This window comes from Pseudophryne corroboree, chromosome 4 (assembly GCF_028390025.1).
Source record: "Pseudophryne corroboree isolate aPseCor3 chromosome 4, aPseCor3.hap2, whole genome shotgun sequence".
Lineage (NCBI taxonomy): Eukaryota > Metazoa > Chordata > Amphibia > Anura > Myobatrachidae > Pseudophryne > Pseudophryne corroboree.
This window is the reverse complement of record NC_086447.1, coordinates 781,453,035-781,467,930: the sequence shown is the minus strand read 5'-3', so window position 1 is coordinate 781,467,930 and position 14,896 is coordinate 781,453,035. Positions and strand designations below refer to the sequence as shown.

General features: G+C 45.0%; 1 protein-coding gene across 2 annotated transcripts in view; it reads right to left on the bottom strand.

Annotated features, from left to right (window-relative positions):
• Positions 1–359: 359 nt before the first annotated feature.
• LOC134910370 (bromodomain-containing protein 4-like) overlaps positions 360–14,896 on the bottom strand; it is an 84,538-nt gene continuing 70,001 nt past the window's right edge. For both annotated transcript variants that reach the window (XM_063918312.1, XM_063918311.1), the window contains 3 exons: positions 10,178–10,252; positions 9,892–10,104; positions 360–1,843 (listed from right to left, as the gene is read on the bottom strand). In XM_063918312.1, coding sequence (XP_063774382.1) covers positions 1,095–1,843; positions 9,892–10,104; positions 10,178–10,252 — 1,037 coding nt within the window. In that variant the 3' untranslated portion in view covers positions 360–1,094. The remainder of the gene's footprint in view (positions 1,844–9,891; positions 10,105–10,177; positions 10,253–14,896) is intronic.

Genomic DNA, 14,896 nt, shown 5'->3' with positions numbered 1-14,896 from the left:
ACAAGCCCACATCATCCATTTATTATTTCACTTTATCATTGTGTGTAATGTCCTAATGCACAGGTTCACAAACTCCGCCCCCAGGACCACACACAGTGCATGTTTTTCTCGTAACCCAGTAGAAGCACAGGTGTATGAATTACTCACAGATATATGTAAAAAGGTTCACAGGTGGAGCTAATTATGTCACTTGTGATTCTGTGAGTAGACCTACAAAACATGCACTGTGTGGGTTCCTGATGGCCGAGTTTGAGAACCTGTGTTCCCAAAAAACACTCCTCAACATATAATATGTTTGCCTTGAGGAATACGTGTCCCTATGTGTGACGCACCATCATATTTAAGACTCACAAACTTACTGTAATCAGGAATAATTTATTTCCTAATGTTTGATGCTGTAAACTTGATGATGTGTAAGTAAATACACAGTTTGCCACACATATACATTATTATAAACATTTTTTTTTAAATTGTGTAAAAGTACATATTTGTTTGTTTCAGCATCATGTGTAAAAACATGCTTAATAATTTTTAGCAGAAACCAACCTGTCACAACAATACTGACATTCATTTGGACAATGTTTTAAAAACAAAACAAAGGCAACATATTACAAGCTTTTTACGCCACTCAATTGTGTTCATCTTGTAATAAGCTAGCTAAGATATGTATCACTAACATTGTAATTTGGATTATCTGCAGGCAAAGAGAATGATTGGAATCTAGAAAGAGTGATGATTAGAAAAAAAGCAAGTGGTCAGTTTACTTCCTGCTAAAGACATTCTGCCTGGCTGGCAATTATTGTATCTGCAGGCAAAGAGAATGATTGGAATCTAGAAAGAGTAATGATTAGAAAAAAATCAAGTAGTCACTTTACTTCCTGCTAACATGTATGTGTGGCTCCATCAACATTTTCCTCCTACAACACCCCAAAAAAATGACAAGGAATAAATGTGCGTACTATTTTTTACACTTAATTTGGTGCACTTATAATTAATGATGTTAAAAAAAGGGGCAAGGAGCTAAGTGTGCTATTTTGTAAAGCATCAAAAACACTTGCTAACTTTACTTATCACAAATGTCTAACTTCTTTTTGTTATGTTTTTTTTAGTGGCTGCTTGTGCTGCCCTTTGCCTTTCGCACTGTCATGTTGGCGTGCTCTGGTGGAGCGTCTTGGTGGTGATGAGACTGGCGTGATATATGGAGTAGTCATACCAGAACTGCTGGTTGTTTGCTGTTGGTGCATGCATCTGAGTGTTTCATTCAGGTTAGTGAGGGTGGCATTGAGTTCACGTGTCGCAGCATTTTGATTGTCTACTATTCTGAATAAACTTTCATTAATCTTTTGACTGTTTTGAAAAATGCTCATATAACTTTGCTGTTGTCTGTGCTGTTCTTCCATTAGTTTGTGCTGTTCTTCCATTAGTCTGTGCTGTTCTTCCATTATGTGCGGTAAGTTGCCCATGACCTGTGTAATGTCTGTACGCATGAGTTCCATGGTATTGCCTATTCTGGTTGTTTGCTCATTTTGTCGACTCAGATTTCTTGAGATTCTTCTGAGGTGAGATGGTAGGCTTGCAAACATTTCTGTCTGCTTACGCAGGCTATCTTCATTAGTGGCCTGCTGTCTAGCCCAAATAGTCCAAAACACCTGATCAGGGCCTTGTGTTCCTGGTGTTGTTGGGCTGTGTTGTGGTGGGGGTGGTGTGCTTTGCTGTGGTGGTGTACTCACAGGTGCTGGGGGGCTCATTCCTTGCATTAATGGCTGCATTTCTAAGATGTTTGTCTCCTCCATGTCACTGTGTTGATGTTGTTGCGGAGGGATGCTGTTCCCAGTACTCGAAGCTGAAATGTTAAACATATCTCCGTTAGCTATCCATATGGTTGGGAAATGATAAAAAAAACACTACACATGGAACACATGTTATTCATTGTTGCTTTAAACTATTCTGCCTAGCAACATCATCACTCATAGCTTAAATACATACATATGCCTGTTTGTGGTAGAGATGAGCGGGTTCGGTTTCTCTGAATCCGAACCCGCCAGAACTTCATGTTTTTTTTCACGGGTCCGAGCGACTCGGATCTTCCCGCCTTGCTCGGTTAACCCGAGCGCGCCCGAACGTCATCATGACGCTGTCGGATTCTCGCGAGGCTCGGATTCTATCGCGAGACTCGGATTCTATATAAGGAGCCGTGCGTCGCCGCCATTTTCACACGTGCATTGAGATTGATAGGGAGAGGACGTGGCTGGCGTCCTCTCCGTTTAGAATAGATTAGAGAGACACTTGATTTACTAATTTTGGGGAGCATTAGGAGTACTCAGTACAGTGCAGAGTTTTGCTGATAGTGACCAGTGACCACCAGTTTTATTTATAATCCGTTCTCTGCCTGAAAAAAGCGATACACAGCACACAGTGACTCAGTCACATACCATATCTGTGTGCACTGCTCAGGCTCAGGCCAGTGTGCTGCATCATCTATTATCTATATATAATATTATATATATCTGTCTGACTGCTCAGCTCACACAGCTTATAATTGTGGGGGAGACTGGGGAGCACTACTGCAGTGCCAGTTATAGGTTATAGCAGGAGCCAGGAGTACATAATATATTATATAGTGAGTGACCACCAGACACACAGTGCAGTTTATTTAATATATCCGTTCTCTGCCTGAAAAAAGCGATACACACAGTGACTCAGTCAGTCACATACCATATCTGTGTGCACTGCTCAGGCTCAGGCCAGTGTGCTGCATCATCTACTGTATATATATTATATATCTGTCTGACTGCTCAGCTCACACAGCTTATAATTGTGGGGGAGACTGGGGAGCACTACTGCAGTGCCAGTTATAGGTTATAGCAGGAGCCAGGAGTACATAATATTATATTAAAATTAAACAGTGCACACTTTTGCTGCAGGAGTGCCACTGCCAGTGTGACTAGTGACCAGTGACCTGACCACCAGTATATATAATATTAGTAGTATACTATCTCTTTATCAACCAGTCTATATATTAGCAGCAGACACAGTACAGTGCGGTAGTTCACGGCTGTGGCTACCTCTGTGTCGGCACTCGGCAGCCCGTCCATAATTGTATATACCACCTAACCGTGGTTTTTTTTCTCTTTCTTTATACATACATACTAGTTACGAGTATACTATCTCTTTATCAACCAGTCTATATTAGCAGCAGACACAGTACAGTGCGGTAGTTCACGGCTGTGGCTACCTCTGTGTCGGCACTCGGCAGCCCGTCCATAATTGTATATACCACCTAACCGTGGTTTTTTTTTCTTTCTTTATACATACATACTAGTTACGAGTATACTATCTCTTTATCAACCAGTCTATATTAGCAGCAGACACAGTACAGTGCGGTAGTTCACGGCTGTGGCTACCTCTGTGTCGGCACTCGGCAGCCCGTCCATAATTGTATATACCACCTAACCGTGGTTTTTTTTTCTTTCTTTATACATACATACTAGTTACGAGTATACTATCTCTTTATCAACCAGTCTATATATTAGCAGCAGACACAGTACAGTGCGGTAGTTCACGGCTGTGGCTACCTCTGTGTCGGCACTCGGCAGCCCGTCCATAATTGTATATACCACCTAACCGTGGTTTTTTTTTCTTTCTTTATACATACATACTAGTTACGAGTATACTATCTCTTTATCAACCAGTCTATATTAGCAGCAGACACAGTACAGTGCGGTAGTTCACGGCTGTGGCTACCTCTGTGTCGGCACTCGGCAGCCCGTCCATAATTGTATATACCACCTAACCGTGGTTTTTTTTTCTTTCTTTATACATACATACTAGTTACGAGTATACTATCTCTTTATCAACCAGTCTATATATTAGCAGCAGACACAGTACAGTGCGGTAGTTCACGGCTGTGGCTACCTCTGTGTCGGCACTCGGCAGCCCGTCCATAATTGTATATACCACCTAACCGTGTTTTTTTTTTCTTTCTTTATACATACATACTAGTTACGAGTATACTATCTCTTTATCAACCAGTCTATATATTAGCAGCAGACACAGTACAGTGCGGTAGTTCACGGCTGTGGCTACCTCTGTGTCGGCACTCGGCAGCCCGTCCATAATTGTATATACCACCTAACCGTGGTTTTTTTTTCTTTCTTTATACATACATACTAGTTACGAGTATACTATCTCTTTATCAACCAGTCTATATTAGCAGCAGACACAGTACAGTGCGGTAGTTCACGGCTGTGGCTACCTCTGTGTCGGCACTCGGCAGCCCGTCCATAATTGTATATACCACCTAACCGTGGTTTTTTTTTCTTTCTTTATACATACATACTAGTTACGAGTATACTATCTCTTTATCAACCAGTCTATATATTAGCAGCAGACACAGTACAGTGCGGTAGTTCACGGCTGTGGCTACCTCTGTGTCGGCACTCGGCAGCCCGTCCATAATTGTATATACCACCTAACCGTGGTTTTTTTTTCTTTCTTTATACATACATACTAGTTACGAGTATACTATCTCTTTATCAACCAGTCTATATATTAGCAGCAGACACAGTACAGTGCGGTAGTTCACGGCTGTGGCTACCTCTGTGTCGGCACTCGGCAGCCCGTCCATAATTGTATATACCACCTAACCGTGGTTTTTTTTTCTTTCTTTATACATACATACTAGTTACGAGTATACTATCTCTTTATCAACCAGTCTATATTAGCAGCAGACACAGTACAGTGCGGTAGTTCACGGCTGTGGCTACCTCTGTGTCGGCACTCGGCAGCCCGTCCATAATTGTATATACCACCTAACCGTGGTTTTTTTTTCTTTCTTTATACATACATACTAGTTACGAGTATACTATCTCTTTATCAACCAGTCTATATATTAGCAGCAGACACAGTACAGTGCGGTAGTTCACGGCTGTGGCTACCTCTGTGTCGGCACTCGGCAGCCCGTCCATAATTGTATATACCACCTAACCGTGGTTTTTTTTTCTTTCTTTATACATACATACTAGTTACGAGTATACTATCTCTTTATCAACCAGTCTATATATTAGCAGCAGACACAGTACAGTGCGGTAGTTCACGGCTGTGGCTACCTCTGTGTCGGCACTCGGCAGCCCGTCCATAATTGTATACTAGTATCCAATCCATCCATCTCCATTGTTTACCTGAGGTGCCTTTTAGTTGTGCCTATTAAAATATGGAGAACAAAAATGTTGAGGTTCCAAAATTAGGGAAAGATCAAGATCCACTTCCACCTCGTGCTGAAGCTGCTGCCACTAGTCATGGCCGAGACGATGAAATGCCAGCAACGTCGTCTGCCAAGGCCGATGCCCAATGTCATAGTACAGAGCATGTCAAATCCAAAACACCAAATATCAGTAAAAAAAGGACTCCAAAACCTAAAATAAAATTGTCGGAGGAGAAGCGTAAACTTGCCAATATGCCATTTACCACACGGAGTGGCAAGGAACGGCTGAGGCCCTGGCCTATGTTCATGGCTAGTGGTTCAGCTTCACATGAGGATGGAAGCACTCAGCCTCTCGCTAGAAAAATGAAAAGACTCAAGCTGGCAAAAGCAGCACAGCAAAGAACTGTGCATTCTTCGAAATCCCAAATCCACAAGGAGAGTCCAATTGTGTCGGTTGCGATGCCTGACCTTCCCAACACTGGACGTGAAGAGCATGCGCCTTCCACCATTTGCACGCCCCCTGCAAGTGCTGGAAGGAGCACCCGCAGTCCAGTTCCTGATAGTCAGATTGAAGATGTCAGTGTTGAAGTACACCAGGATGAGGAGGATATGGGTGTTGCTGGGGAGGAAATTGACCAGGAGGATTCTGATGGTGAGGTGGTTTGTTTAAGTCAGGCACCCGGGGAGACACCTGTTGTCCGTGGGAGGAATATGGCCGTTGACATGCCAGGTGAAAATACCAAAAAAATCAGCTCTTCGGTGTGGAGGTATTTCACCAGAAATGCGGACAACAGGTGTCAAGCCGTGTGTTCCCTTTGTCAAGCTGTAATAAGTAGGGGTAAGGACGTTAACCACCTCGGAACATCCTCCCTTATACGTCACCTGCAGCGCATTCATAATAAGTCAGTGACAAGTTCAAAAACTTTGGGTGACAGCGGAAGCAGTCCACTGACCAGTAAATCCCTTCCTCTTGTAACCAAGCTCACGCAAACCACCCCACCAACTCCCTCAGTGTCAATTTCCTCCTTCCCCAGGAATGCCAATAGTCCTGCAGGCCATGTCACTGGCAATTCTGACGAGTCCTCTCCTGCCTGGGATTCCTCCGATGCATCCTTGCGTGTAACGCCTACTGCTGCTGGCGCTGCTGTTGTTGCCGCTGGGAGTCGATGGTCATCCCAGAGGGGAAGTCGTAAGCCCACTTGTACTACTTCCAGTAAGCAATTGACTGTTCAACAGTCCTTTGCGAGGAAGATGAAATATCACAGCAGTCATCCTACTGCAAAGCGGATAACTGAGTCCTTGACAACTATGTTGGTGTTAGACGTGCGTCCGGTATCCGCCGTTAGTTCACAGGGAACTAGACAATTTATTGAGGCAGTGTGCCCCCGTTACCAAATACCATCTAGGTTCCACTTCTCTAGGCAGGCGATACCGAGAATGTACACGGACGTCAGAAAAAGACTCACCAGTGTCCTAAAAAATGCAGTTGTACCCAATGTCCACTTAACCACGGACATGTGGACAAGTGGAGCAGGGCAGGGTCAGGACTATATGACTGTGACAGCCCACTGGGTAGATGTATGGACTCCCGCCGCAAGAACAGCAGCGGCGGCACCAGTAGCAGCATCTCGCAAACGCCAACTCTTTCCTAGGCAGGCTACGCTTTGTATCACCGCTTTCCAGAATACGCACACAGCTGAAAACCTCTTACGGCAACTGAGGAAGATCATCGCGGAATGGCTTACCCCAATTGGACTCTCCTGTGGATTTGTGGCATCGGACAACGCCAGCAATATTGTGTGTGCATTAAATATGGGCAAATTCCAGCACGTCCCATGTTTTGCACATACCTTGAATTTGGTGGTGCAGAATTTTTAAAAAAACGACAGGGGCGTGCAAGAGATGCTGTCGGTGGCCAGAAAAATTGCGGGACACTTTCGGCGTACAGGCACCACGTACAGAAGACTGGAGCACCACCAAAAACTACTGAACCTGCCCTGACATCATCTGAAGCAAGAAGTGGTAACGAGGTGGAATTCAACCCTCTATATGCTTCAGAGGTTGGAGGAGCAGCAAAAGGCCATTCAAGCCTATACAATTGAGCACGATATAGTAGGTGGAATGCACCTGTCTCAAGTGCAGTGGAGAATGATTTCAACGTTGTGCAAGGTTCTGATGCCCTTTGAACTTGCCACACGTGAAGTCAGTTCAGACACTGCCAGCCTGAGTCAGGTCATTCCCCTCATCAGGCTTTTGCAGAAGAAGCTGGAGGCATTGAAGAAGGAGCTAAAAGGGAGCGATTCCGCTAGGCATGTGGGACTTGTGGATGCAGCCCTTAATTCGCTTAACAAGGATTCACGGGTGGTCAATCTGTTGAAATCAGAGCACTACATTTTGGCCACCGTGCTCGATCCTAGATTTAAAGCCTACCTTGGATCTCTCTTTCCGGCAGACACAGGTCTGCTGGGGTTGAAAGACCTGCTGGTGACAAAATTGTCAAGTCAAGCGGAACGCGACCTGTCAACATCTCCTCCTTCACATTCTCCCGCAACTGGGGGTGCGAGGAAAAGGCTCAGAATTCCGAGCCCACCCGCTGGCGGTGATGCAGGGCAGTCTGGAGCGACTGCTGATGCTGACATCTGGTCCGGACTGAAGGACCTGACAACGATTACGGACATGTCGTCTACTGTCACTGCATATGATTCTCTCAACATTGATAGAATGGTGGAGGATTATATGAGTGACCGCATCCAAGTAGGCACGTCACACAGTCCGTACTTATACTGGCAGGAAAAAGAGGCAATTTGGAGGCCCTTGCACAAACTGGCTTTATTCTACCTAAGTTGCCCTCCCACAAGTGTGTACTCCGAAAGAGTGTTTAGTGCCGCCGCTCACCTTGTCAGCAATCGGCGTACGAGGTTACATCCAGAAAATGTGGAGAAGATGATGTTCATTAAAATGAATTATAATCAATTCCTCCGCGGAGACATTGACCAGCAGCAATTGCCTCCACAAAGTACACAGGGAGCTGAGATGGTGGATTCCAGTGGGGACGAATTGATAATCTGTGAGGAGGGGGATGTACACGGTGATATATCGGAGGGTGAAGATGAGGTGGACATCTTGCCTCTGTAGAGCCAGTTTGTGCAAGGAGAGATTAATTGCTTCTTTTTTGGGGGGGTCCAAACCAACCCGTCATATCAGTCACAGTCGTGTGGCAGACCCTGTCACTGAAATGATGGGTTGGTTAAAGTGTGCATGTCCTGTTTTGTTTATACAACATAAGGGTGGGTGGGAGGGCCCAAGGACAATTCCATCTTGCACCTCTTTTTTCTTTTCTTTTTCTTTGCATCATGTGCTGATTGGGGAGGGTTTTTTGGAAGGGACATCCTGCGTGACACTGCAGTGCCACTCCTAGATGGGCCCGGTGTTTGTGTCGGCCACTAGGGTCGCTAATCTTACTCACACAGTCAGCTACCTCATTGCGCCTCTTTTTTTCTTTGCGTCATGTGCTGTTTGGGGAGGGTTTTTTGGAAGGGACATCCTGCATGACACTGCAGTGCCACTCCTAGATGGGCCCGGTGTTTGTGTCGGCCACTAGGGTCGCTAATCTTACTCACACAGCTACCTCATTGCGCCTCTTTTTTTCTTTGCGTCATGTGCTGTTTGGGGAGGGTTTTTTGGAAGGGCCATCCTGCGTGACACTGCAGTGCCACTCCTAGATGGGCCCGGTGTTTGTGTCGGCCACTAGGGTCGCTAATCTTACTCACACAGCTACCTCATTGCGCCTCTTTTTTTCTTTGCGTCATGTGCTGTTTGGGGAGGGTTTTTTGGAAGGGACATCCTGCGTGACACTGCAGTGCCACTCCTAGATGGGCCCGGTGTTTGTGTCGGCCACTAGGGTCGCTTATCTTACGCACACAGCGACCTCGGTGCAAATTTTAGGACTAAAAATAATATTGTGAGGTGTGAGGTATTCAGAATAGACTGAAAATGAGTGTAAATTATGGTTTTTGAGGTTAATAATACTTTGGGATCAAAATGACCCCCAAATTCTATGATTTAAGCTGTTTTTTAGTGTTTTTTGAAAAAAACACCCGAATCCAAAGCACACCCGAATCCGACAAAAAAAATTCGGTGAGGTTTTGCCAAAACGCGTTCGAACCCAAAACACGGCCGCGGAACCGAACCCAAAACCAAAACACAAAACCCGAAAAATTTCAGGCGCTCATCTCTAGTTTGTGGCAGATGTGTCTGGTTACTTAATTATGAAAGCAAACACTTTAGTTTTATTTTAGCTCACACATACTCCAGCATAAAAAAACATTGTAATACATAATGTGTTACCTTATAGCTTTGTTCAAACAAACATAGTAATGTTTTTGTAGATATTTTGCAATGTTACCTTAAGCACACATGAGATTTTTGGAAAAACAAACTTACTTTTTACAAACAAACCAACATGCTTTTTTGTTGCAGCATCTTAGACCAAATGTCATACTGTATGACTCAAGTGGACATACATATCTTTACTGGATGTGGACAAGGCCATTTAGTTTGGATTCCATTTCAGCTTTTACTTACTGCAGTAAGTTTTTTTGTTTTGGATGTGTTTGGACTTAATGCGGTTATGACTAATTATGATTATGTTCTGACATTTTACACTTTTTTTTCAGTTTGATACTCACAATCAAGATGAGGGGAGTGTGGATGACGTCTTGGAGGTGTGTCCAAAATTTGGAGTGGGGGGACAGAACATACGGACGATAATCTTCGTGGCGGGGTAGCCTGCTGTGTTTGTGGCGGGGCAGAAGACCTTGCTTTCTTTTCGGCCACAGGTTTCTTGTGGTGATGTCTAACAGAAGAGCCACTTCTGCTGCTCCATACTTCTTTTGATGGACCTTTTAATGAAAGTGCAATTTTGTTATGCCCATTCCTTTACAAGCATACCCTATACTACAATGGACACTTTACCTGCTTCCGCAGCGTCATCATCATCAGATGTGTTAGGATTTACTGGCCGACGAGTAGTACTGCTTTTTTCAGACACTGTATAAAATGAGATATATTCATAAATCATGCTATTGTGTATCCACCCATTATGCTTATAAACATTTTTTCCTTTACAAATGCTTGGTTTTTACTTCAAAAAAACATAAGGACCAGAAATACCAAATTTAATTAAAAACAAAACAAAAAAAACCACTATGGCAACATCAAGACAGGCAAACATGTACAGGACACTGACATAGGCAACAAGTTAAAGGAATGGGTTTTTATTTATTTTTTTAAACACAAATTAATTTTGTATTGTTTTTAAAAATAATACAGATGCAATATCTAATTGGCTCTGTGATGTGGCACTCCAAATACACATTACCACTATATGACCACACAAAAAAACAAGCAAAAGTAAAGTTTTCTAAAAATGCAGTATGGTGTCACGGTACAAATAGAAGCAAAAAAAATAAATTTTGACATTTTTAAAAAAAACATAACATTCTGTTAAGATGACATTATACATGTAAGTGGTTTACAAACCACTTTCCAGTACTCCAGCCTCTAACATGACAAGGACTTATTTTAATTCCAAAAAACATGGTTCACTTATATATAAAACATAGTCAAAATTTTTAACGTAAAATACGCCCAAAAGGAAAACATTATTGCAGGACAAATCAGAGACACAACAAGTCCAAACTACACATGCTAAATATCTGTCTGAAAAACACATGACATACAATAAAGTAAGATGTTACATTGGCTTTTAGCTAACACATGACCTAAAACAATGTATTTCCAAACACACACTTGAAGATGGGAGTAATATGCAACGTCACATAACACAGATTACAAAATACAACTTATAATAAAAAAAAAAAAAAAAAACATGCTCACCATTCTTCCTTGGCCTATCTGAATCCCGGACATGGGTTGCAGAGACAACTTCAGGAGGTATGACACTCCACATGGGCTCCTCATACTCCAGATATCTTGCAATATAGGGCTGCCCACCACCGGTTTGCCGAGCCTCCTTGGCCTCCTTGGCCATTTTGGACTTGACACGTCGCTTTATGTCATAGTACCGTTTGCGGCATGTGTCCTCCGTCCGTTTGACCACCCCCTCACTATTGACAGCAGCAACAACTTTCGACCACAACACCGTCTTCCTCCGTGTTGGCACCTTGGCGGACTCAGGGCCAAATAGCTGCCTCTGATACTTCATCAGCTCACGCACCAATGCCACATTTTCAGCAAAACTAAACTTAACATTCCGCCCAGTCTTAGTAGTGGTGCGTGGCTGCGGAGCACTCTGACTGTCACTGTCACTTGAGGCTGCTGCAGCAACCTCACCCACCTCCTCCACCACACTAACCTCACTAACACTCACCTCCTCCACCTGACCAACCTCATCCCCCTCACTCACACCCTCCACCTCTGAGTCACACATAATTGTGTGTCTAAACAGTTAACACAGGAAAAAAAAAAGACAAACACACTCCTCCACTACCACTACACAACTCTCACACACACACACACACACACACACACACACACACACACACACACACACAAACACACACACACACACACACACACACACACACACAAACACTGACAAGGGACTATAAAGAAAAATAACTTGGACTAAAAATGAGACAAAACCACAAAATACAAAACAACAAGAATGACAAGATGACTTTCAAACACAATACCACACTCAGAAATCGCTACCAACACTCCTCTTCAAACCACAAAATCACCTACCTCCACAGCACAACCTCCCTCCTCCTCACCACTAACTAAACCCACGAAGTGCGGACGGTTTGGGGTGTATTTATATGGTTGCGCACAGACACTCCTACCATCTGAAACACAACCAATCACGAACGGGGATGAAAATCGAAACTGAAAGTGAAAATGCGGCCGCGGGTAAAAAAAAACCCTGCCACGTTTAACTTAGGAAAAAAAACAGCAAATACAACAAAAACACGTATGCAAACGACAATGACGGCCGTAAATGTGCCAAAAAAAAAACGACTGGCATCGACATCGGAAAACACGAAAACCATAAAGTCGAGTGCTTCGTAACTTTGCGTATATGGTTTCAAAAAGTTGCATGAAAATGCACCCGATACAAAACGAGTTTAAACACTACACAAACCAACTCAAACACGAATATTAGTAAATATTGGCCATTGTGTCTATAAGGTGCTGTGCTGCTGTTACTGTGGGGCCAATTCAGACCTTATCGCTAGGCTGCGTTTCTCATAGCCTGAGATCAGATCTGAACTGTGGATGCTTATGCACAGCAATGCGCAGGCGCGACAGGCAGCAGCCACCGGTCAGTGACAGGATGGTGTGAAATTTCCGAAACACAGGCGATCGCAAGGAGATTGACAGGAAGAAGCTGTTTGTGGGTGGCAACAGACCATTTTCTGGGAGTGTTTGGAAAAACACAGGCTTGTCCAAGTGTTTGCAGGGAGGATTCCTGGCGTCAAATCCGGTCCCGGACAGGCTGATGTGATTGCAACGGCTGAGTAATTCCTGTGCTGCGCAGAGACTGCACAAAATCAGTTTGTGCAGCTCTGCTACACATGCGAACGCACACTTGCACAGCTAAAATACACTCCCCCTGTAGGCGGCGACTATTTGATTGCAGCAGTGCAAAAATCGCTGCTTATCGATCAGGTCTAAATTACCCCCTGTATTCATCTAACGGGCTGTGCTGCTACCACTGTGCTCATCTAAGGGGCTGTGCTGCTGTCACTGTGCTCATCTAAGGGTCTGTGCTGCTGTCACTGTGATAATCTAAGTGTCTATCAGAGCAGTAACTAGGTGTGTGCCGATGGTGCCTTGCCCACAGCGCAACTGCAGTGGAGGCGCACCATCTGGCAGCACATCCCCTTGTACGGCCATGTATTCAGTGAGGGAGTATTGAAATTTCGGCTGTACGCCAGTGCCTGTCGCCAGCCGCCGCCTGTGTAAGGGAAGTGGAGTGGTGGCCACAGAGCCCGTTGTGCTGTAATTCCGCCTGTGAGTCCTGGAGAGCGAGTGGGAGCGGTCCTTCAGCAGCGTGCACCCGTACAGGAGCAGCCGCTGCGTGTAGTGATGCCGCCTGTGAGCCCGCCACCGCGTCAACTGTGGAGCGCCTGTACATGATGGTCTGCGCCGCGTCAGTTGTGGAGAGGACTGGGAGCCACGGCCCTATACTTTTGGCGTCCATCTACGGCGCGCATTGGTCCTGTTTTATATTTGGTGTAGGGGGGAGGGGGGCGCTGATGCTGTTTCTTGTACACAGCGCCAAAATGGCTAGTTACGGCACTGGTGTCTCTGTTATGTCCATCCACAAGCTGCGCCCAGTCTTCTTAGTCTAATTCCATCTGCTGCACTGACTCCGCAGGCCACACCCACTGCATTCACACTGTGTAACTCCATATTTATCAGCAAAAAAAATGTAAAAAAATGAATAAATAATAAATATATTTGTTTGTACTGTGCACTGCACCCCAATATGCTGAAGTACCCCAGTGCACATGTGTAATAGCAGTCTGACTCCATACGGTGTGAGCCAAGCTGCCAGTTAAAAAAAATAAAAAAAAATATATATATATATATATATAGCTGACTAGCTGGCTGTTTACTAAGCAACAGAGCAGCGGCACAAACACACTGCAGTTTATTGCACATCTAAGAAACATTGCCACACAGCAGTGGCAGAAATGAAAAGATGGAATTTTCCTTGAACAATGTCGCACTGGGATACAGCGTACTGGGCTGCATTATGCAGAACAGTGCAAGCAAATTATACAACTGTGAGTAGGGGTCTAGGTGGGTGCCATGCTGGGGAGGGAATGTTGGATACTCACCTCCACTCCCCTCCGGCGGGCGGCATCTTGTGACGGGTTTCGGTGCGGCGGCAGGCTTCCGGCAGAGCTCCAGAAGAAGAAAGAGGAAGTGGTGGAGAAGAAAGAAGGAGAAGCAGTGGCGGAGAAGAAGAAGGAAGTCCAGCGGGGAAAGAAGACAGGCGAAGAGTGCTGCAGCGTGTGAGAAGGAAAAGAGCAAACAAAGCTCCCCGCTGCAGCCTCTCCCATTGAGTCTTGTAGGCGGCCCTGGGCCCTCACCACCTTCCTCTAAATCCTCCCTAGGCCACCGAGTCGCCAGGCACTAGGCCTGTGGGCATGAACAGGCAATAGGCCTGAGGGAAAGCTAGGAGTACTGGGCCCCATTTATTTATAAGTAATCTTGGCATTAGGCCAAGATTACTCATCACTGGTTAGGCAGGCATTAGGCCTGCGGGACATTACAGGCACTAGGCCTGAGTGTTAGTTAGAAGAGTTGGGCCCTGATTAGGTGTAGTAATCTTGGCGTTAGGCCAAGACCACTTGTGAACAAGTAGGCGGGCACTAGGCCCGTGGGTGAATACAGGCATTAGGCCTGAGCTCCCAGTAGAGGGCTCTAGGCCCTAGTCATAATCTATTTGCAAGTAGGCAGGCCAAAAGGCCTGTGCTATGATACAAGTGTCAGGTGGGCAATAGGCCTAAATACTTTCATTTCTGCCCGGCTGGGAATATTTAGGGTCAATAAATCTTCAGCGTGCTTCTCCCTAGGAAACCGGCACTGGTTACTCCAGCGTTCTCTCACAGGGACGTGCAGTCAGGGGAGGCAAGGGAGGCACTGCCTTCCCTGTCA